The sequence below is a fragment of the Manis pentadactyla genome, chromosome 7 (genome assembly GCF_030020395.1).
Source record: "Manis pentadactyla isolate mManPen7 chromosome 7, mManPen7.hap1, whole genome shotgun sequence".
NCBI lineage: Eukaryota > Metazoa > Chordata > Mammalia > Pholidota > Manidae > Manis > Manis pentadactyla.
Window position 1 is genome coordinate 56042818 of NC_080025.1, and position 22107 is coordinate 56064924.

The following is a 22107-nucleotide window of genomic DNA, read 5'->3' on the forward strand; positions in this document are numbered from 1 at the left end:
GAGTCAATGCTCAATGCACAATCACTAATCCACCCCAAGCCTAATTTTCGTCAGTCTCCAATCTTCTGAAGCATAACGGACAAGTTCTTACATGTAGAACAAATTCTTACATAGTTAATAAGTTACATAGTGAACAGTACAAGGGCTGTCATCACAGAAACTTTTGGTTTTGCTCATGCATTATGAACTATAAACAGTTCAAATATGAATACTCATTTGGTTTTTATACTTGATTTATATGTGGATACCACATTTCTCTCTTTATTATTATTATTTTTAATAAAATGCTGAAGTGGTAGGTAGATACAAGATAAAGGTAGAAAACATAGTTTAGTGTTGTAAGAGAGCAAATGTAGATGATCAGGTGTGTGCCTGTAGACTATGTGTTAATCCAAGCTAGACAAGGGCAATAAAACATCCACGTATGCAGAAGATTTCTCTCAGAACGGGGGGGTGGGGTTCTAAGCCTCACCTCTGTTGATCCCCAATTTCTCACCTGATGACCCCCCTGCGACTGTGCCTGTCTTAGGTTGTTCCTCCCTTGAGGAATCTTACCCGTCTCTGGCTAACCAGTCATCTTCCGGGGCCATACAGGGAAATGTAAAATTGGTAAGTGAGAGAGAAGCCTTATTGTTTGAAATGGTTAGCTTTTTATTTCTTTGCATATTTATGCCCTGTAGCTTCTATGCCCAGCATTTGTCTTGAGGTATCTTTACCACTTGGAAGAATTATGATACTGGGTAAATTTGATATGAGGCACGAATTCTATTTAAGGGTTGTAATTAGGAAGGAAGAAGAAAAGCTATAGAAGTAGCAGGCGGAAGAAAACATGGGAAGATTGATTATTTCTTTGACATATCTTCTTGTAGAGTAACTTCAGCATGTGTAGGTTTTAAGCTACTACTTAAATTGCGCACACACATTAACATAATAGGAGTATAGTTACATAACCAAAGCATATCTGTAATTACCAGCCATCTCCAGTGAAACCAAGAAAACCAGTTAGGCACCTTAGGCATTTGTGAAAACTTATCTATGATATGGTGGATATTGTCCAACTGAACTTGAACAGTCTGAGAGAAATCAGACAAATTAAAACAACCCATTCCTGGGGAATGTTCACATCCCTTATGTTCTTTTAACAGTAAATAGTCTGTAGTTGTAAGATTTTGGAGCGCTACAATTTGCACTTCTCCTAATTCTTGGTTGAGTTCCAACAGTATAGATCCAGTCAAATTTGTTGTTTTACTGTATGCACAGGCCAACTTAGATATCTCCTTCGTCATTCCCACGGCAAGTCCAGGAGCTGGTGGGATGAGTGCATCTACAGCTGTAGCAGTGCATGGATCTTTGTTGGGGTTTTTTGATGATCATCTTCTGGCATGAGTTTTCCAGAGAGTGCTGATGTTGGAAGTTCTCTTTCATATCGTATCTTAGTTCATTTTCAGGATAGCCCAATTAGGCTTTGATCTTCTGTATAAATGCAAACAGACCCTTTGCCTACACTTTTATATGCCCTTTATACCCTTGTGTAGAACTCATTGGAGGTTACCACACAGGAACTGCCCCTTTTTGTTTTGTTTTCTTTTGTTTTTGGTATCACTAATCTACACTTACATAATGAATATTATGTTTACTAGGCTCTCCCCTATACCAGGTCTCCCCTATAAACCCCTTTACAGTCACTGTCCATCAGCATAGCAAAATGTTGTAGAATCACTACTTGCCTTCTCTGTGTTGTACAGCCCTCCCTTTTCTCCTACCCCTGCATGCATGCTAATCTTAATACCCCCCTACTTCTCCCCCCCTCCCTTATCCCTCCCTACCCACCCATCCTCCCCAGTCCCTTTCCCTTTGGTACCTGTTAGTCCATTCTTGAGTTCTGTGATTCTGGTGCTGTTTTGTTCCTTCAGTTTTTCCCTTGTTCTTATATTCCACAGATAAGTGAAATCATTTGGTATTTCTCTTTCTCCACTTGGCTTGTTTCACTGAGCATAATACCCTCCAGCTCCATCCATGTTGCTGCAAATGGTTGGATTTGCCCTTTTCTTATGGCTGAGTAGTATTCCATTGTGTCTATGTACCACATCTTCTTTATCCATTCATCTATCGATGGACATTTAGGTTGCTTCCAATTCTTGGCGATTGTAAATAGTGCTGCGATAAACATAGGGGTGCACTGATCTTTCTCATACTTGATTGCTGCATTCTTAGGGTAAATTCCTAGGAGTGCAATTCCTGGGTCAAATGGTAAGTCTGTTTTGAGCATTTTGATGTACCTCCATACTGCTTTCCACAATGGTTAAACTAACTTACATTCCCACCAGCAGTATAGGAGGGTTCCCCCTTCTGCACAGCCTCGCCAATATTTGTTGTTGTTTGTCTTTTGGATGGCAGCCATCCTTACTGGTGTGAGGTGATACCTCATTGTAGTTTTAATTTGCATTTCTCTGATAATTAGTGATGTGGAGCATCTTTTCATGTGTCTGTTGGCCATCTGTATTTCTTTTTTGGAGAACTGTCTGTTCAGTTCCTCTGCCCATTTTTTAATTGGGTTATTTGTTTTTTGTTTGTTGAGGCGTGTGAGCTCTTTATATATTCTGGATGTCAAAGCTTTTATCGGATGTGTCATTTTCAAATATATTCTCCCATACTGTAGGGATCCTTCTTGTTCTATTGATGGTGTCTTTTGCTGTACAGAAGCTTTTCAGCTTAATATAGTCCCACTTACTCATTTTTGCTGTTGTTTTCCTTGCCCGGGGAGATGTGTTCAAGAAGAGGTCACTCATGTTTATGTCTAAGAGGTTTTTGCCTATGTTTTCTTCCAAGAGTTTAATGGTTTCATGACTTACATTCAGGTCTTTGATCCATTTTGAGTTTACTTTTGTATATGGGGTTAGACAATGGTCCAGTTTCATTCTCCTACATGTAGCTGTCCAGTTTTGCCAGCACCATCTGTTGAAGAGACTGTCATTTCGCCACTGTATGTCCATGGCTCCTTTATCAAATATTAATTGACCATATATGTCTGGGTTAATGTCTGGATTCTCTAGTCTGTTCCATTGGTCTGTGGCTCTGCTCTTGTGCCAGTACCAAATTGTCTTGAGTACTATGGCTTTATAGTAGAGCTTGAAGCTGGGGAGTGAGATTCCCCCCTACTTTATTCTTCTTTCTCAGGATTGCTTTGGCTATTCGGGGTCTTTGGTGTTTCCATATGAATTTTTGAATCATTTGTTCCAGTTCATTGAAGAATGTTGCTGGTAGTTTCATAGGGATTGCATCAAATCTGTATATTGCTTTGGGCAGGATGGCCATTTTGATGATATTAATTCTTCCTAGCCACGAGCATGGGATGAGTTTCCATCTGTTAGTGTCCCCTTTAATTTCTCTTAAGAGTGACTTGTAGTTTTCAGAGTATAAGTCTTTCACTTCTTTGGTTAGGTTTATTCCTAGGTATTTTATTTTTTTTGATGCAATTGTGAATGGAGTTGTTTTCCTGATTTCTCTTTCTGTTGGTTCATTGTTAGTATATAGGAAAGCCACAGATTTCTGTGCGTTGATTTTGTATCCTGCAACTTTGCTGTATTCCGATATCAGTTCTAGTAGTTTTGGGGTGGAGTCTTTAGGGTTTTTTATGTACAGCATCATGTCATCTGCAAATAGTGACAGTTTAACTTCTTCTTTACCAATCTGGATTCCTTGTATTTCTTTGTTTTGTCTGATTGCCGTGGCTAGGACCTCCAGTAATATGTTAAATAACAGTGGAGAGAGTGGGCATCCCTGTTTAGTTCCCGATCTCAGAGGAAATGCTTTCAGCTTCTCGCTGTTCAATATAATGTTGGCTGTGGGTTTATCATAGATGGCCTTTATTATGTTGAGGTACTTGCCCTCTATTCCCATTTTGCTGAGATTTTTTATCATGAATGGATGTTGAACTATGTCAAATGCTTTTTCAGCATCTATGGAGATGATCATGTGGTTTTGTCTTTCTTTTTGTTGATGTGGTGGATGATGTTGATGGACTTTCAAATGTTGTACCATCCTTGCATCCCTGGGATGAATCCCACTTGGTCATGGTGTATGATCCTTTTGATGTATTTTTGAATTCGGTTTGCTAATATTTTGTTGAGTATTTTTGCATCTACATTCATCAGGTCTGTAGTTTTCTTTTTTGGTGGGGTCTTTGCCTGTTTTTGGTATTAGGGTGATGTTAGCTTCATAGAATGAGTTTGGGAGTATCCCCTCCTCCTCTATTTTTTGGAAAACTTTAAGGAGAATGGGTATTATGTCTTCCCTGTATGTCTGATAAAATTCCGAGGTGAATCCATCTGGCCCGGGGGTTTTGTTCTTTGGTAGTTTTTTGATTATCGCTTCAATTTCGTTGCTGGTAATTGGTCTGTTTATATTTTCTGGGTCAATCTTGGAAGGTTGTATTTTTCTAGGAAGTTGTCCATTTCTCCTAGGTTTCCCAGCTAGTTAGCATATAGGTTTTCATAGTATTCTCCAATAATTCTTTGCATTTCCGTGGGGTCCGTCGTGATTTTTCCTTTCTCGTTTCTGATACTGTTGATTTGTGTTGACTCTCTTTTCTTCTTAATAAGTCTGGCTAGAGGCTTATCTATTTTGTTTATTTTCTCGAAGAACCAGCTCTTGGTTTCATTGATTTTTGCTATTGTTTTATTCTTCTCAATTTTATTTATTTCTTCTCTGATCTTTATTATGTCCCTCCTTCTGCTGACCTTAGGCCTCATCTGTTCTTCTTTTTCCAATTTCGATAATTGTGACATTAGACCATTCATTTGGGATTGCTCTTCCTTTTTTAAATATGCTTGGATTTGCTATATACTTTCCTCTTAAGACTGCTTTTGCTGCGTCCCACAGAAGTTGGGGCTTAGTGTTGTTGTTGTCATTTGTTTCCATACATTGCTGGATCTCCATTTTGATTTGGTCATTGATCCATTGAGTATTTAGGAGCGTGTTGTTAAGCCTCCATGTGTTTGTGAGCCTCTTTGCTTTCTTTGTACAGTTTCTTTCTAGTTTTATGCCTTTGTGGTCTGAAAAGTTGATTGGTAGGATTTCAATCTTTTGGAATTTTCTGAGGCTCTTTTTGTGGCCTAGTATGTGGTCTATTCTGGAGAATGTTCCATGTGCACTTGAGAAGAATGTATATCCCGCTGCTTTTGGATGTAGAGTTCTATAGATGTTTATTAGGTCCATCTGCTCTACTGTGTTGTTCAGTGCTTCCGTGTCCTTACTTATTTTCTGCCCAGTGGATCTATCCTTTGGGGTGAGTGGTGTGTTGAAGTCTCCTAGAATGAATGCATTGCAGTCTATATCCCCCTTTAGTTCTGTTAGTATTTGTTTCACATATGCTGGTGCTCCTGTGTTGGGTGCATATATATTTAGAATGGTTATATCCTCTTGTTTGACTGAGCCCTTTATCATTATGTAGTGTCCTTCTTTATCTCTTGTTACTTTCTTTGTTTTGAAGTCTATTTTTTCTGATATTAGTACTGCAACCCCTGCTTTCTTCTCACTGTTGTTTGCTTGAAATATGTTTTTCCATCCCTTGACTTTTAGTCTGTACATGTCTTTGGGTTTGAGGTGAGTTTCTTGTAAGCAGCATATAGATGGGTCTTGCTTTTTTATCCATTCTGTTACTCTGTGTCTTTTGATTGGTGCATTTAGCCCATTAACATTTAGGGTGACTGTTGAAAGATATGTACTTATTGCCATTGCAGGCTTTAAATTCATGGTTACCAAAGGTTCAAGGTTAGCCTCTTTAGTATCTTACTGCCTAACTTAGCTCGCTTATTGAGCTGTTATATACACTGTCTGGAGGTTCTTTTCTTCTCTCCCTTCTTACTTCTCCTCCTCCATTCTTTACATGTTGGTTGTTTTATTCTGTGCTCTTTCGTGTTTCCTTTAACTGCTTTTAGTGGATAGTTGATTTTATTTTTTCCTTTAGTTTGTATTTGGTTGGTCTGCTTTCTTTGCTGTGATTTTATTTTCTCTGGTGACAGCTGTTTAGTCTTAGGAGTGCTTCCGTCCAGAACAGTCCCTCTAGAATACCCTGTAAAGGTGGTTTGTGGGAGGCAAATTCCCGCTACTTTTGCTTGTCTCGGAATTGTTTAATCCCTCCTTCATATTTAAATGATAATAGTGCTGGATACAGTATTCTTGGTTCAAGGCCCTTTTGTTTCATTGCATTAAATATATCATGCCATTCTCTTCTGGCCTGTAAGGTTTCTGTTGAGAAGTCTCATGATAGTCTGATGGGTTTTCCTTTATAGGTGACCTTTTTCTTCTCTCTAGCTGCCTTTAAAACTCTGTCCTTGTCCTTGACCTTTGCCATTTTAATTATTATATGTCTTCTTGTTGTCCTCCTTGGGTCCTTTCTGTTGAGAGTTCTGTACACTTCCATGGTCTGATCAATTATTTCCTCCTCCAGTCTGGGGAAGTTTTCAGCAATTATTTCTTTAAAGACACTTTCTATCCTTTTTTCTCTCTCTTCTTCTTCTGGTTCCCCTATAATGTAGATATTGTTCCTTTTGGCTTGGTCACACAGTTCTCTTAATATTGTTTCGTTCCTGGAGATCCTTTTATCTCTCTCTGTGTCAGCTTCTATGCGTTCCTGTTCTCTGGTTTCTGTTCCATCAGTGGTCTTTTGCATCTTATCCATTCTGCTTATAAATCCTTCCATAATTTGTTTCACTTCTGTAATCTCCCTCTGGACATCTGTAATCTCCCTCCAGACTTCATTCTTTAGCTCTTGTATATTTCACTGCATCTCTGTCAGTATGTTTATGGTTTTTATTTTGAATTCTTTTTCAGGAAGAGTGGTTAGGTCTGTCTCCTTCTCAGGTGTTGTCTCTGTGATCTTTGTCTGTCTCAAATTCTGCCTTTTCATGGTGATAGAGATAGTTTGCGGAGCTGGCACGAGTGACAGCTGGGTTAACGTCCCTTCTTGTTGGTTTGTGGCCTTTCTCTCCCCCTTTGCGAGGCGCTGGGTTCTTGCAGGTGTGGATGTAGTCTGGCTGTTGTCCTGTGTCTTCTGGTCTCTCTTTTAGGAAGATTTATCTTTGTTGTATTTTCAAAAATATATGTGGTTTTGGGAGGAGATTTCCACTGCTCTACTCACGCCGCCATCTTGGCTCCACATTAACAGATGTTTTTTTTTTTTTCAATTTAAAAAGTTATTTATTAAACAACTTAAACACAACTACAAGTAGTATATTTAAAAGTCCAACATAATTGGATCCCTTTGAATTATCTATTCTGTGAAGAAGTGTTTTGTTAAATTTTCTAATGATAAGGGAAATGATAAAAAACTGAACGGGTGAGAAAAATATTTTTAAACAAACATTAAAGCACAGGGTAAATTCAGAAATAAAAATAAAAGGACAAACATACAAACTAGTGAAGTATGAAACCAAAATGTTTCATTCTTTTGAAATGCCTTTGCTTTGCTCACATGAGGGCTAAACTGTCTATGTACAACTTAATAAACAGTATATAACCACCTTTTTAAGGTTCCAACTTTGTTTTAGACAGTAATAATTTTTAGATTGTGCTGAGTATATAAATTGTCCTTATTTAGCAAACATGTTCTGAATATGAACATATTCACTCATACCTAGTGAGAAAAAGAACTGGTAATTTAAACATCCTGAATTGAGAACAATTATGGATTTGAGAGTTCTGTCAAGTTCCAGCACCCTGATTGCTGAATGCACTATCAAATAGTTACTCAATTTTTTTAAAGAGCTCCTTCTTTAAAGTTCAGTACTTCGGAGTAAATGAATCTAATGTATTCTTCATAAATTCTGATTTTTAGCATCTATGGTTCACACCCAAAAAAACCCATGTAATAGTGAACATTCCCATAGAAAAGCCTTTTTCAGTAGCTCCAAATGGTGTTATACAGTATTTCACTGGAAATAGTGGTTTCACCCAGATTTGGCAATAGCTTCTTTTTAAAACATAACTTTGCCCCTTAACATCCAAAGACTTTAAAGCCTCATTAGCTTTGGCAGTACACATGGAGACCATGATGTGAATGGGGACTGCCAGTGGGTATGAGGACCTTTATGGAAAATGTTTGGGGGTGTGTTTGTGTTTAAGGAGAAAACAGGATGAACTGATTTATTCAGAACTATAAAACACATTTTCCTAATTAGATCTCAATTGTATAAATACTGTGAATCAAATGTTTAGAACTTATATGGATTCTGAAATTTATGAGATGGCTAACTATGTTTTTGTTTCCTTTTGTTCTTTACAGAGGACAAAGCTTAGTTCTATATATATATTTATGTATTTTCTGTACACTGAGGGAAAGGTCTCTGCCCCTTCTCAGTCTGAAAGGGAAGGAGAATGAACAGACCTGCCACTGGCAGGGCTGGAGAAAGCAAAAGGTTCCTTGTCCTTTTCCTTACTATTATGCTTATGTTTGTGCTTCTTCTTCTTCTTCTTCTTGTGCTCATGGTGATGGTGGTGATGGTGTTCCCTGTGTTTGGAGGACGTAGATTCCTTAGTAAACACTGAGAGTGGAGCTGTTGCAACTGGATGCATACTCATCTCCAAAGATGATGGTTCTTTACCTGTTCCCTTTCGTGCAAGTTCCATACTCCACTGTGGTTTTGTGGTAGGTGCTCCATCACAGCCTGGTATGTGCTGGGGTATTACAGCAGATCGGGAGCTTAATGGCCGATATTTAGAGGGCCCTGGAGTTGATGGCCTTTCAAGCATGTTTAGATGATGGGAAATGAACGCCTGGCTATCATGAACAGTATCCATATCAATCTCCTCCTCGTCTTGAGAATTTGAAAATCTGATTTTGAGTTTGACTTTACTGCTATCCTCATTCTTCTCCAGTATTTGACCAGGTTCTAGTGGGAACCCCAGTGGTGTATCAGCCTTCCTCTTCACTCCCTGCTGATGAGCTGATATATTACATGTTGCTTCCTTGGCAAGGTGATCATCTTCAGGATTCTGAAATCCAACTAGCTGTTTGTGCCCACTTGGATTAATCACAGCTTCTTGGTTGCCTGCTATGGCCTCTGGAATTATGGTCAGATTCAAGACAGCTTTTTTCTCCTTCGGATTAAGAACCAACCCAAGCTCTGGCAAGGGTAAGCAGGAAGGTCTACTGAGGCCAAAAAGCGTGAAGTACAAGTCCACAGCACCACACCGTAACCTCCAGTCGTGTGAAGTACCAGAATTCATAAGTTTCCAAAGTTGATCCACCAAGGCTTCATTGCATAAGGGAGAGTCCATGTTCTTAGTAAATGGTGGGTTCTTAGTCAACATGTTTAGAATCTTATGTCTTACATAAGGTACAGGATCATTCTGAATCATATTAAGTAGCCATTGCAGTTCTTCATAACTCCTGTCTACTTTAGTGTAATCAACAACTGCTTCCAAAGCTGCTATCCGAATGTCCACGAAGTGGCCATATTCTGCATAAGATTTAAAAAGAGCTGGATCACTTGGCACATGTCCATTCTTCTGAAGCACTCTTATGGCTCTCAGACAACTGACAGTGATGGTGTGTCTGTAACTTGGAAGAAGTTTTTCCATATTCAGAAACCTAGTGATTTCTTCCAGAATGAGTCGTACATCTGGATTTAAGTTATCCAAAGTTCGAACGTCATTATTCACACTGACAGCAGGTGTAACAGAGTTGGCAAGGGCATCAATCATTTTTGCACGATAATAGTTATCTGAAAACTTATTCTTTCTGTTGTCATTGTACTTGATTAAGTCTAATATAAATGCTAAGTCTTCTTTGGGACAATGGTTGTGAACATCTCTCAATAAAGCCATTGCAACTGGCATAGTCTTCTGTAGAAAATAACTTTGAAAGCTCATAAAATTGTTTGTTTTCACAATGTTTGGACAAGTTTTGCAACAAAACATTCTAGTAAAGAGTGACTTCATGGGTGGTGGTCCTGTCCATGTGCTCACCATTGAATTTGCAATCTTTGCAAGGCAGAAGCAAGCTGACATTCTCACTCGGTAGAAACACTGCTCTTGTTCTAGTATGTCAGTGAGTGCAAGGCAAGATGCTGGAGTAGGGAACTTTTCCAAGGCCAAAAGGGACTCCTGTTGGGCAACAACATCCCTCTCATGGCGGAGCTGGTACTGCCACATAAAATCTGCTTGTTCAAATTCGCCTTTTCTCAGTACTGACATATCTGGGTCTATCCTTATCCACAGCAAAGGCGAATCAGCCTCCATTGCAGAGAGGTCCATATCAACTTGTTCTCCATTCATCAGTGGAATTTTTTTCTTCTTATTCCTTCTGCTTTTGGAATGGCAGGGTATATCATGTTTAAGGGTGTTTTCTTCAATTTGCAATGTATGATTAAAGGATCCATCTAACTCTTGCACTGTCACTTTAAGTGGTCCCACATATTTCCGAGTTCCAGGAGATGTATAATCTTGTTTTATTTCTAATTCCAAGACATTTCGTTTTCTATTAAATGCAAAACTTCCATAAAATTTTACCACTCCACTCTGGTCTACCCACTGCTTTATTAAAGGCTGGATGTCTTTGCCAGAAACATTTGAGATGGATTTCAAAAACCCAGATGTGGAAACCAACATCTGACTCCACATATGTGACTGAAACTTCTGAGATGAAGCAGTACTAGCCAAACTTAACAGTTTATTGAAAACTTGTAGCATAAATTCCATACTGATCCTATTTTCAATCAGTCTCATTACAAGGTGAGCTTTACATTGAAACATAGTGTAGTATTCCCAGGAAAGTGTATGTGGATGCTTTAGAGAAAAGTGTAGATGGGATGCTGGATTATCCTTCTCTTTTCCTCCACCAAATATGGGGTGTAGTAAAACTCCACCAGTTTTTAGTTCATATGCCACTATCTTGTCTAGTTCCTCTTTGATCCAGTGGCGATATTCATTAACACCAAAAGTTTTTTTCATCCAAAGTCCGTAAATATAGCCTGAAATTCCCTTCAGTACCCATTCATCAGACCAAGACATTCTGGATATGAAACATCCAAAAAACTGCTGGGCCAAGGACTGGGCTAAACACCTTCTAGTCAAAGGTGTCTCATCTATAATCATTGCACTGTGCAACAGGTTTGTGCTAAAAATGCTCATAGAAGCATAAGCAGCTACTTCAACATAAGCCTCATCAATGAATACAGTCTTAAAACAGGAGTATGGGTATCGGCATGTAAGAATTTCTTCATAAAATTCAAAAACTTCATGAAGGTATGACGTGGTATGTTTAAGCAATGGAAGAAGTTGAGGTAAACAAAAATGAGTAACCTCATGCATATACGGATCTACAAGTATTTCAAAAGGTCCAATGGCCAAGGAGATATTTGAGGCAGCTGTTGGGATGGTAAGCATGTAATGGAAGGTCTTCTTCCTCATATCATGAGTATACACTGTCTCCACCAAATCTCCATTGGAAACAGCCACCATTGCAACATCTACTGTAAATTCCAATTTCCATGTACATAATTCAGAATATGAATCAACACATGGGAACCAAAATCTTGTGGAATTTTGATACCCACAAGAGAAAACATGAGCACCTCTCTCTGCCATACTTCCCTCTACACTGGGTACCACAAAATGAAGACCTCCTTTTGGCTGATCCAAAGAAAAATTGATGTGTATCTTTAGGACCTTTAATTCATCAACGTGTTTCTGTAACTCTGATGGAACCTTAATGCAAAGTTCTCCATTTCCTGCATCAGGATCTACAGCACTAACTGCAGCTGCATAAGCATTGGAAAAATAATTGAGATTTCTCTGTTTTGATTCATTGTGACAAACCTCCAAGGTTGGGTCATTATAAATAAAAGCAGCTTCTAAATCGTTGATCCTTACTCGATATATCCTACATTGTTTGCTGTTCAACTTGATTCTATTCAAGTTTGCAACTGTGGGAAATATAGTCAGTTCCACAAATCCCACAACAGATTTTCTTTGGAAGTTTATGTTATTGATGCAGACGACCTGATGGGTTAATTTATATGGCCTTGGGCTTTCAAAACCCTTGTCTCCTTTCTTCCTGTTCATTCTGGCGGGCTCTAGACCAGTCGGCGGCATGGAGCGACCCCGCGGCGCTAGGCCACCCGGCTTTCCCGGGGGCAGTGGGGCATTACCGGTCTCCGGCCCTCACACTCCCCACTCCCAGTCACGGCCCTCGGCCGCGGCTCCTCGGCGTCCACACCCGGCTGCGCCGGATCCGCCGCCTCCTACAACTCGCTCCTGCGATTTTGTCACAGAGGAGCTTGTCGCCAAGATGCTCGTCTCAGCAACAGCTCACAGCGACCAGTAGCCGACATCTTGCCTGACACCTCTGACCGGCGACGTCAGCGGAAGTGCGAGGACGGCGAGGACAAGCCGGAAGTCTGTGTCTGCGGGCGGGGCGGGCCATACCCCCACCCCATTAACAGATATTTTTATGGGACACAATTCAATCCATATCTGAAGTGAATGTTTTGCTTTAAAATATATTTATCAAGTTGTGAAACAGTTTCTGAAAGCAGTGTTTTCTCAGGGAGTTAACATAAAGTGAATTAAGTGATGAAAGATAAAGAAAAGCAGTTATCAAGCTTGGGCCAATGTCAGCTTTGATGTGTAGGAAAAGCCAAGTCTCAATTACTAATCTAAGTCTCTTTTATTTGGAATCCTCTATTATTCTCCTTAACTCTCTACCCTCCACCCCTCAGTTGGACTCCAGTATAGTTTCTAGAGCTTTGCTTTTGGAGAGAGGTCTTAAAGTCTTTATGGTCAGACTGACTAGTTGAAGCTACTTTAAGATCAGAGTATTTAACTTTTGTGGCCAGGCTTGTCAGATAGGCCCTTCATTAGCTCTGTGTAAACTCAAAACCCATATAATAAGTAGTTAGAGATCACTTGGATATTTTTTCTGGGTCCAGTGTCAGGTTCTGTTCATACTTCAGCTTGCCCCAGCACTCCATTTCCTAACTGGAGGTCTTATCAGTCATGGTTATTAGTTGAGGGCTCCTAAATCTAGTCCAGCTAAGTTTAAGCTGTAGGGGATTTGGAAGTTCCTGTGGTTAGGATCCTCCCCTGACCCTAATCTACTTGCTCACAGCACATGTGCAGTTATGTAATTGGTCTACTGGGCAGGTGCATGCTTCCACACCTGTCGGCAGTGAACCTCTATTGTCTGTGTTGTTGTACAAAGAGCTCCAGGTTAGTCTGAAGTGAACTGCAGACTTGCCAGATGCAGATGTGATTCCAGCACTGGACCTGCCACCATGAGAATAAAGCTTGGTACAAACCCTTTTACGCCCAACACTCCATTGTCATTATTTGGTCTCACCAAATCCAGACTGATCTTGCCCAGAACTGAGATCCTCCAGTGACACAAAGCAGAAAGGAATAACTAGAACATTTTAGAAAGTGCATTAAGAGAAAGCTTTAGAGGGTCAGAGAATCAAACTTTGATGTTGAGTGGCCAGACAATTGAAGTATTCATCCATGCTATGGGACTGCTCTGTCAATACCATTTGTGTCATTTCCCAAATCCTGCCTCTGCCACTTAATAATTGTGAACTTGGGAAAAATAATTACCTTCTATGTGCCTCAGTTTTGTTGGCTATAAAGTGGAATAGGTGAAAGTAACTAAATGGAGGTGGTATTAAATGAGTAATATGCAGGTTCCTATAATAGTGTCTGGACACATAGTGTATTAGTTTGCTAAGGCTGCTGTAACAAAGTGCCACAGACTGAGTGGCTTAAAAAAACTGAAATTTATTGTCTCACAGTTCTGGAAGTTTAAGTCCAGCATCAAGATACTGGAAGGGTTGGTTGGTTCTGAGTTCCCTGAGGAAAGAATCTGCTTTCTCCCTCTCCCCTCCTCTGGTGGTTTGCTGGTGATCTTTGGAGTTCCCTGGCTTGTAAGAACATCACCCCAGTCTCTCCCTTCATCCTTATATAGCATTCTCCCTGTGTGGGCAACTGTGTCCAAATTTCCCCTTCTTGTAAGGATACCTGTCCTATTGGATTATGGGACCTCATTTTAGCTAATTATATCTGAAAGTACCCTATTTCTAAATAGGGTCACATTCTGAGGTACTGGGCAGTAGGGCCTCCACATAGGAAGTTTAGGGGGATACAATCCAACACAATACATAGTAAACACTGTATGAGTGTTAAGTGTTGTTATTCTGCTAGCTAGTTGCATTATGACTGTGTAATTCTTCTGATCTTTTTCTATCAGTGCTGTATCTATAAACCATGCGTTAGAGAGTAAATACTCTTAGAGTTAATATTAATTCTGGAAACCATATAAGTACCATTAATAACCTTCCTGTTTCTTCATAGTAAGATCTCTTCATAGTGTGAATATGATTTTCATAGAGCCATATGATATTTCTTGTGTTTTTTTTTAAGTGAAATTCAGGTACAGGATAAAAACTAATATTAATTATTAAATATAATTAATATTAATATGGCTAGTAGATACCATATAGAGAGGGAGTGAATGATTCTATGCTCATAGATGTTTAATAGATACTGTTCATACAAGAGTAAGATTCTATGAATCTGTATCTCATCTTTTATATTCTTATATATACTTCTTAGTGTTTTATACCGTGAAAATAAGGTCCTTTATTGACCAGATTTTTAAAAGGGTAACAAAAGGCTTCTATCTGTGGAATTATATGGATTTTGTTTCAGGATTGCATCTAAATTAGTATGGTATAATTACTGTTTTCCTAAGTATGTGCCATGAGTGCAAGTCCTACTAGATTTTATGCAATTTGAAGGAAACAGAAGAAGAGGGATAAATAGATTTGGGAAATATTATATATTACATGTCTCTTATGGATGTTTCCAGTGCATGTTAATGGTTGAGGAGTACTACAGTAAAGAAATCTGCTTTATTTTGTTGATAATCTAGCATTTTCTAAATTTGTTTTATCATAACACCTCTTAATATAGCACAGAGTCGGCATCCAATAAACATTTAATCTTTTGAAGTGCCAGGACCTGAGAGTAGCGGTCCCTTTAGTATCCATAATTAGCAATAATAGCATTGTTTTTAACTCATTGGTAGCAAAACCTTTTAATGTATTGTTCATTGTTTAATGTAAGTTCATTGTTAAACTTTCCAGTTGGTAGACTGGACTGCCTAGATTATAGTTATGTTTTCTGATTTGTCAACAAAGCTATAATGTAAATATTTTGAAGGTAGGATTGCTATCTCTTATCTATGTATAGACAGTACCTAGAACATAGGAGGCATTAAATTAGCTGTTTTAAAGAGAAACTGAGAGTTCTGTAGATCCTTCTTAATGTCTTTCCTAAGTAGTATGAAGAGGGAAAATGATTTTTTTTGTTGTTGAGTAAGTCCTGCAGGTCTGTTTGATGTATTTCTGTTGCAGTTTTTCTTCATTTAAAAGCAAAAACAATTTCATTGAGGTATAAGTTGATATGCAAGAACCTGCACATGTTTACATTGTGCAATTTGATAAATTTTGATATATTTGCTGAGAAATTGTCAGCACAATCAAAATAGCAAACATATTCATCAATTCCAAAAGTCTCCACATAAGGCTTCCTTCCCACTCTTCCAGAATCCCTCACACCTCCAGGGAACCTCTGACCTCCACTCTAGTTTGCATTTTCTGAAATTTATTAAATAGTTTCATATGTATGTACTCTTTTTTTGTCTGGTTTCTTTCACATGCATACTTATTTGAGAGCTTATCTGTGTTGTTTACAATGTAAAGTTATTCATAATGTTACTTTTTTACCTTTTAAACCTTTCATTTCTCTCAGTTCTGATATTGATAGTATGTGTGTGTTCCTTTCTTTTTTTTCTTAATCATTTTGGCTAGAGGTTTTCAATCTTATTTACTTTATAAAAGAACCAGCTTTTGTTTTCACTGATAGTTTCTGAAGTTTTAGATTTCCACTTTGTTCTTTATTATTTTCTTTATTCTGCTTGTTCTGGGTTTTGAGTCATTTTGGTTGATAATCTTCAAGTCTTTTAGTTCTTTATTGGTTATCTATTTTGTCCTGTCAACACTTGAGAGATAAGTGTTAATCTCTCACTGCATTTTCCAATTTAACTATTTCTGTTGACTCAACTGATATTTATAGAACATTTCACACATCAGAACACAATTTTTTCCAAGTATATGAAGATTATTTACCAAATAAGACAACAATCTGGGCCTAAGTCAGGTCTCATTAAATTTAAAGGGATTTAGTTCATACAAAGTATGTTTTTTGAACAGAACAGAATATTAGAAATCAATAACATAAAGATACTTAGAAAATGATGAATATTCAAAACAAAATAATTCCTTTAAAAAAACCCCTATCAAAGAGGAAATGCAAAAAGAAGTGAGAAAGCATTTTAAATTAAATGAAAATGAAAACACAACATAGCAAAGTTTTCAGGGTACAGCCAAAGCAATACTTGGATGGAAATTTATAGCACTAATGACCTATATTAGAAAAGAAGGAAGTTTTCAAATAGATAAACTCTGTTTCCACCTAAAAAATTAGAAAAGAAATAAACCCCAAAATAAGCAGAATAAAGGAAATAACAAAATGGAAATCCAGAACTTTAGAGAATATCAGTGAAAACAAAAGCTTCTATTATTTTAGAAAATAAATAAAATTGAAAACCTCTAGCCAATTATAGCTTCCTTGTATTCTAAGAAACTGTCCCTGATCATGTATAATTAGATTCTAATTTATATTTTTTTGAGTGTTTTTGTGTGTATGCTTTTGAGGGAGGTAGTTCTGTAGTTTGTTTGTTTTATTTAAATGTCTTTGTTTTTTTTATCAGGGTAATCAGATTTGCTAATATTCTGAGGGTTTTTATATCTGCTTTTGAGGGATGTTTGTAGTGTTCTTTTTTTTTTTGTCTAGTTTTGGGAAGTGTTCCTTCTTCCCTTGTATGTAATTGGATTATTTCTTTTTTCAACGACAGTGAAACCATCTGAGTTTATAGATTTCTAATTCAGAATGCTTTGAACTACAAATTCAATTTGTTTAATAATTACAGATCACCTTGTACAAGTTCTCATAGTTTTTTTCTAAAGTGTAAGTTATTCATAGTATTCCATGATTCTTTTAATCTGTGAGGTCTATAGTGGTATCTTCTTTTTCACTCCTGATATTGGTAATTTCTCTTCTCTCCTTTTTTATATTACTAGAGGTTTATTAATCTTGTTGATGGTTGTAAAGAGTCAGTTTTTGGTTTGATTTATTTTTCTGCTATTTTTGTTTTCAGTTTCATATCCCTCAAGGTTTCCTTTGCTGTTCTAAGAAATGAATTGACACGAGACAGATTAACAGGAAAAACATACAAATAGGTGGACATGGTTGCCCAATAATATGACTCAAAGAAACGACAGATGCAATCAGCTTTTATACATTTTTAGATATAAAAATTTAAATCTGTGGTGAACTGATAGGACATGGAAAACATGTTGGAGGAACTTCAAATAGTAAGGAATTCTAAACTGGATTTGGGCTGGGGTTGTAAATTAGTAAAAGTACAAGCTTTGTTTATATAGCCTTCTGGACTCTGAATAAAGATGTCTCTTTACCTCTCTTTAAGGTACAAGGAGAGTGCCTTTCACTTGGGAGATTTATTTCCTGCTTTCTGGAGACAAGTGGAAGTGGTCGGAGGAGGGCTGTTTCTTAAGTGACTTTATTTGAAGTAATCAATATGCCATTGAGGTACATTTCAGGGTGGCCTGCCCTGGGCCCCTATACCTATTATCTTCATTAATTCCTTCCTGCTGCTTATTTTGAATTTATTTCACTTTTTTCTTAGTTTCTTAAGGCAGTAGCTTGCATTATTGATTTGAGACCTTTCTTTTTTCTAATTATTAATTTTTCTAACAGCACATTTAGTATTATTAAATTACCTCTAACTGCCTTAGTTGCATTCCCATAGACTTCCATGTATTTTCATTTTCATTCTGTCCTGTGTAACTGAACAACAGTCCACTGCCTGGCATGCACCATAAGGCATATGAAGACGCCTGCCTTTGCAAAAAGGAAAGAGCTTTTTTGGGAGACCAACCAGCAAGGAACAGGAGGCAAGGCTCAAATTTGTCTCCCCCATCCAAGGACTAACACAGACTTCAATGAGGAGAGTAAGGATTATCAGTTGCCTAGTGGGCAAAGTAAAGGAGGAAGATATCTGAGATGTCTGTGCATAGGAGAGGCTAGTTTATGCTCCTCCCTGTGATACATGTTCCTTTTCTTGGGGGAGTTTTAGCGTGTGCACAGTGGTGGGTTTTCAACTGGTGACATTGGGGCAGGCAGGTCCCTTCTGTGTAGCTCAAATTGGTGTAGTCAGTTTCAGCTTGCTGGGCTTGCCTCAGCTGGTACTGTCAGGAGCCAGTGGTGGGCCATGAAACTTCCTGCTGTTCCCTGAAAGAAACTCAACCAACCTGTCATAGCAGTTACTCCAATACTTAAAAAAAATGTTTCCCCTGAGGTGCTTTGTGATCCACTGATAATTTTTAGATATGTTGTTTAATTTCTAAATGTTTGGGAAACTCATTTTTCTATTGATTCTTAGTTTGATTCCATTGTGATCAACGAACATACTTTGTATGATTTCAGTTTTTAAAATGTTTGTTTTTGTGTCCCAGGACATGCTCTGTCTTGGTTAATATTCCATGTGTAGTTGAACAGAATGTATATTACTTTTGTTGGGTAGAGTGCTCTATAGATGTTGGTTAGTTCCCTTGGTTTTTGGTGTTCATTTTTTAATATCCTTGCTGATTTTATCTAGTGCTTCTCCCAATTATTTAGGAAGGGATATTGACTCTCAAAATTACTGAGGGAAGAATATTGACTCTATCTTATTGAGTAGAAGGTAGGCACTAAATAAAGCATTTGAAGTATCTTTCTGGAGGGCAAAAAGGAGGTTTTGTATAAATCCATGTTTTAGACTATGTGGTATGAACAGTACCATGGTTAGAAAGTCAGGGGGAAAAAAAATGCCCAGAGGAGTTTAGAAAACTGTCTTTTTTTGGGGGGGCCTTGGGCAAATTTTTGTGCTAGCTGAAACAGACATAGAGTAAGACTTAGGAAAGGAAGGCTAATCCTCTTTTTTAATAATAAGGTTTTTTCCCACCTTGTAGTAGCAGCTAGGGAAAAAAAGTAAGGCTTTTAATGTTAAATTTCCATGAAGCTTTGAAGAACAAGAAAGATCAACATGCCATGAGAGGTGCTTTGCACTTGAAGTATAAAGGTTCATCCGAAAGAACTTTACTTAAGCTTGAGGCCATTCTGTGCATAGTAATAGCAGTTCAGAATTGGTTCGAAAAGTATAAATTTTAACCTAAAGTTTGTTTTTTTTGTGATACTGAACTTAAGATCTGTTTTTTAGGGCCCTTCTTCCTCCATCAGAAATAATTTAGCAACTAATACCCCATTTATAAAAATAATAACTTACTTACATGTAGTTCTTATTGTTTTATAAAACATTTTTCATGCATATTATCTCATTTAATCCACACAGCCCTGTAACACAGGTTTTTTAATCTTTACTTTTGGAATCTCAGAAGGGTTAAGTGATTTTTCTTAGGTCATAGAATTGAGTAGAATAAAGTTCAGGTAGTCTGGTTCCTGGTTCAAAATTCTATCACCCTCTACTGTTGAAAGGATATACTTGTTACCTCTAAAACTTGAGTAGAGTTGAGTGTATATATATATATACTTTTATTAATTTTGTAAATTTTCCAGTGATCATGTATGATTTCATTTACATAAAGATAAATTTCAAAGATTATTGGAAAGTTTTAATAGATTTTTCAAATTTAAGATTATTGACAATCATGAATTCTTATGTAAACTTGTATTTTAATATCCTTTGATTATTAAAAATTTTCCTGTGGTGAACTTGTTTTTTAATATCCTTTGATTATTTACCCATTGAGAACTGTTAATTACATGTTTTTAATGGTAATATCTTTGTGTTTAATTCAAATTTTTCCTCCATTATTTCATTTTATTTTTATTTTTATTAGAAAAAATTAGAAATTATATATATTAATGTGAAGTTTCTCTTTTAATTCATTTGGTTAATAATTATTTTCCCCATAGTTGGAATAAGTATTTCATTTTGTTTTTTAAATTTTTTTCTATGATTGGTTCACATATTGTGAGAGGCTTTTATTAAGTTTTCCCTTTTGTTTAGTCATGTTTCAGTTGTCATTACTAAAATCTTATACATTTTAGACCCATGTTATGTTGTTTTTCTGTTCTCCATATCTTCGTATCTTCTTTAATGCAGATACCACATTACTTTTGTAAAATTTTGCTTTATAATTTCATTGTTTTCATTTATATTATACATTATTGAATTATTCTGTAATTATACATAAACATTTTCTTTGAACTATTTCCTCCTATAGGCATATTTTATCATCAATTTCAAGATACTTAAAATATTGCAATATGTCAATTATAAAAATAAAACTTTTTATACATAGAATAAGGAAGTGAAAACTAAAATGTATATGTAGTTGTCACTGTTGGACTTCTGTTGGAGTTCTTGCTTTTACTCTAACTTTTAAAAGTTTCTTCAGTATTTTTTTTGTTTTTGATGAGCAGAGAGGGAGGGGAAAAGAGAGGGAGTTTGTGTCTTTAAAACAATTCTTAAAAACCATACTGCGTTATCTTAGACGTAGCCATTTGTTACCAATAAATAAGGATTTGGGGATATTATTATTATTATTACTGATTTATCATTTTGATGCCTTCAGTAAATATAGAGGCCCAGATCTCATTGTTGATTGGATAAATTAACTCTCATCCAATATTATGACTGTGCAGCATCCATGCTGTTTGGTGGTGTTTATTGGTTGGCTGTTATGTCTTAATTTAAAGTTGTTATTTAGCTCAGTATTCTCTACTAAATGTGTTTTTTATATAACATTGTATGGTAACAAAGAAGATTGATATTACAGGAGTTACAATGTAGTAGTGATAAATCCCTATCTTGAAACAGGATTTATTTTGATTGAAAGATAAAAATTTTTGTTGAACATATTCTAAAATGGCAGCTGTCTTCTCTATGTTATTATTCATCACTCAGCCAGATAACCCTTAATAAAGCACAACCTTACATTTTGATATTTGGTTTTGTGAAAATCAGGCTTTAGTCTGAAGTTTATAAATAAAATCAGGGCTATATAGAAGAATCAAATGTGGAGTTTTTTAGATGATATAATTGTTCAATTGTATTCTGAAAATGGTCTCAAAAAGTAGTATATAAATATATAACTAAAACTTAAAAAATCAGACTGGGAAAATATTCATAGACTATTGTTATGTGAATACAAAGCAAACTGAATATTATTATAAAATAGTACAAAATGAGGTAAGAATAAGAGTAAAAACTAGAGATTCTGAAAAGAAAATAATAAAAAATAGTTATTTAGCCTCATCATTGAAAATTTCATATCAGACCATCAGTAAGAATATATTTCTTATAGCAACATAAAAACATACAAACAGTAAAAATATTCAGTGCTGTCTATGGTTAAGTAACTACCATTGATTATTAGAAAAAAATGCATAAAGTGATATAGCCATTTTGAAAAGTAGTTTGGTAATTTGTATCAATAAATATATCTCTTTATTTCCCAAGGAAGTAATCTAAGATACTTAAAATCTTTATGTGTAAAGGTAGTTATTTATGATGAATAATTATTCCATCTTAGGTGGATAAAATAATTTTTGGTTGATTTATTTGATGAAATATTGGACAGCTGTCAAAAATTGATACTATAAGGACCAATGGATGGACAAATGCTTATCAAGTTATAAAGACATTGTAAATAAGGATAAATACAAATTAAAATAAGAATAAAACAACCCATTAGATTAAAAATGGTAAGATTTAAAAGGAACATTATAGACCTTTACTTTTAAGGACAACCAAGATTTTAAGTATTTTAAGCACATCTGAAGGTTGCCTGAAATTTCTCTTGAGGCACATATCTGAATTGTGCTCTTTGCAAAGTTGGTGTGTAGGAGGGAGTCACTTTTAGTGGTTAAGTGACTGTAGCCAGCTGCCCAGTCCCTGTATTTCAG

General features: G+C 36.6%; 2 protein-coding genes across 2 annotated transcripts in view; one reads left to right on the forward strand and one right to left on the reverse strand.

Moving 5' to 3' along the window:
- COG5 (component of oligomeric golgi complex 5) overlaps positions 1 to 22107 on the forward strand; it is a 397019-nt gene that overhangs the window by 160385 nt on the left and 214527 nt on the right. The window lies entirely within an intron of this gene.
- On the reverse strand, positions 7189 to 14367 carry LOC118929106 (transcription initiation factor TFIID subunit 2-like). The gene has a single exon (XM_036918976.2). The coding sequence runs from the start codon at positions 12094 to 12096 to the stop codon at positions 8356 to 8358; it is 3741 nt and encodes a 1246-aa protein (XP_036774871.2). The 5' UTR covers positions 12097 to 14367; the 3' UTR covers positions 7189 to 8355.

What these genes read in the sequence shown, in the direction of transcription:
- LOC118929106 (XM_036918976.2), bottom strand. Translation starts at nt 12,096, where the DNA reads ATGCCGCCGACTGGTCTAGAGCCCGCCAGAATGAACAGGAAGAAAGGA.